General features: G+C 58.1%; 1 protein-coding gene across 1 annotated transcript in view; it reads right to left on the bottom strand.

The window, feature by feature from the left end:
• Nucleotides 1–7: 7 nt before the first annotated feature.
• The window catches only part of BACE1 (beta-site APP-cleaving enzyme 1), a gene marked incomplete at both ends in the record, with an annotated part of 1,323 nt that continues 958 nt past the window's right edge, over nucleotides 8–372 (bottom strand). The window contains 2 exons of the mRNA XM_009878535.1: nucleotides 8–103; nucleotides 225–359. Coding sequence (XP_009876837.1) covers nucleotides 8–103; nucleotides 225–359 — 231 coding nt within the window. The remainder of the gene's footprint in view (nucleotides 104–224; nucleotides 360–372) is intronic.

Raw genomic sequence — 372 nt, 5'->3', positions numbered from 1 at the left:
CCGAAGAAGCCGTTTTGATGGATTTCACTGCAGCCTCAAACACCTTCTTTGGCAGCCTGAGGTTGGTGGTCCCACTGTCCACGATGCTCTTGTCGTAGTTGTACTGGGGGCACAAGAGGAGCAACCAAGTTACAAGACCCCGGCCCCACTCCCCTCCTGCTGCCCCTCCGGCAGCAGTGACCGAGCCGTGTGTCTGTGGGGCAGTTCCCTGTCTACCCCCTCACCTCTTTGCAGTCCATGTTGAGGTCTTGCCCGTTGACCTCCAGCTTGACAATGATGACCTCGTAGTACCACTCCTTCCGGATGGGTGTGTACCAGATGTCACCCACGTACAGCGAGCGGTCGATGCCACCGATGATCTGCGGCAGAGAC

This window comes from Apaloderma vittatum, unplaced genomic scaffold, assembly GCF_000703405.1.
Source record: "Apaloderma vittatum isolate BGI_N311 unplaced genomic scaffold, ASM70340v1 scaffold28010, whole genome shotgun sequence".
Taxonomy (NCBI): Eukaryota; Metazoa; Chordata; class Aves; order Trogoniformes; family Trogonidae; genus Apaloderma; species Apaloderma vittatum.
This window is presented reverse-complemented; position numbering and strand designations above follow the sequence as displayed.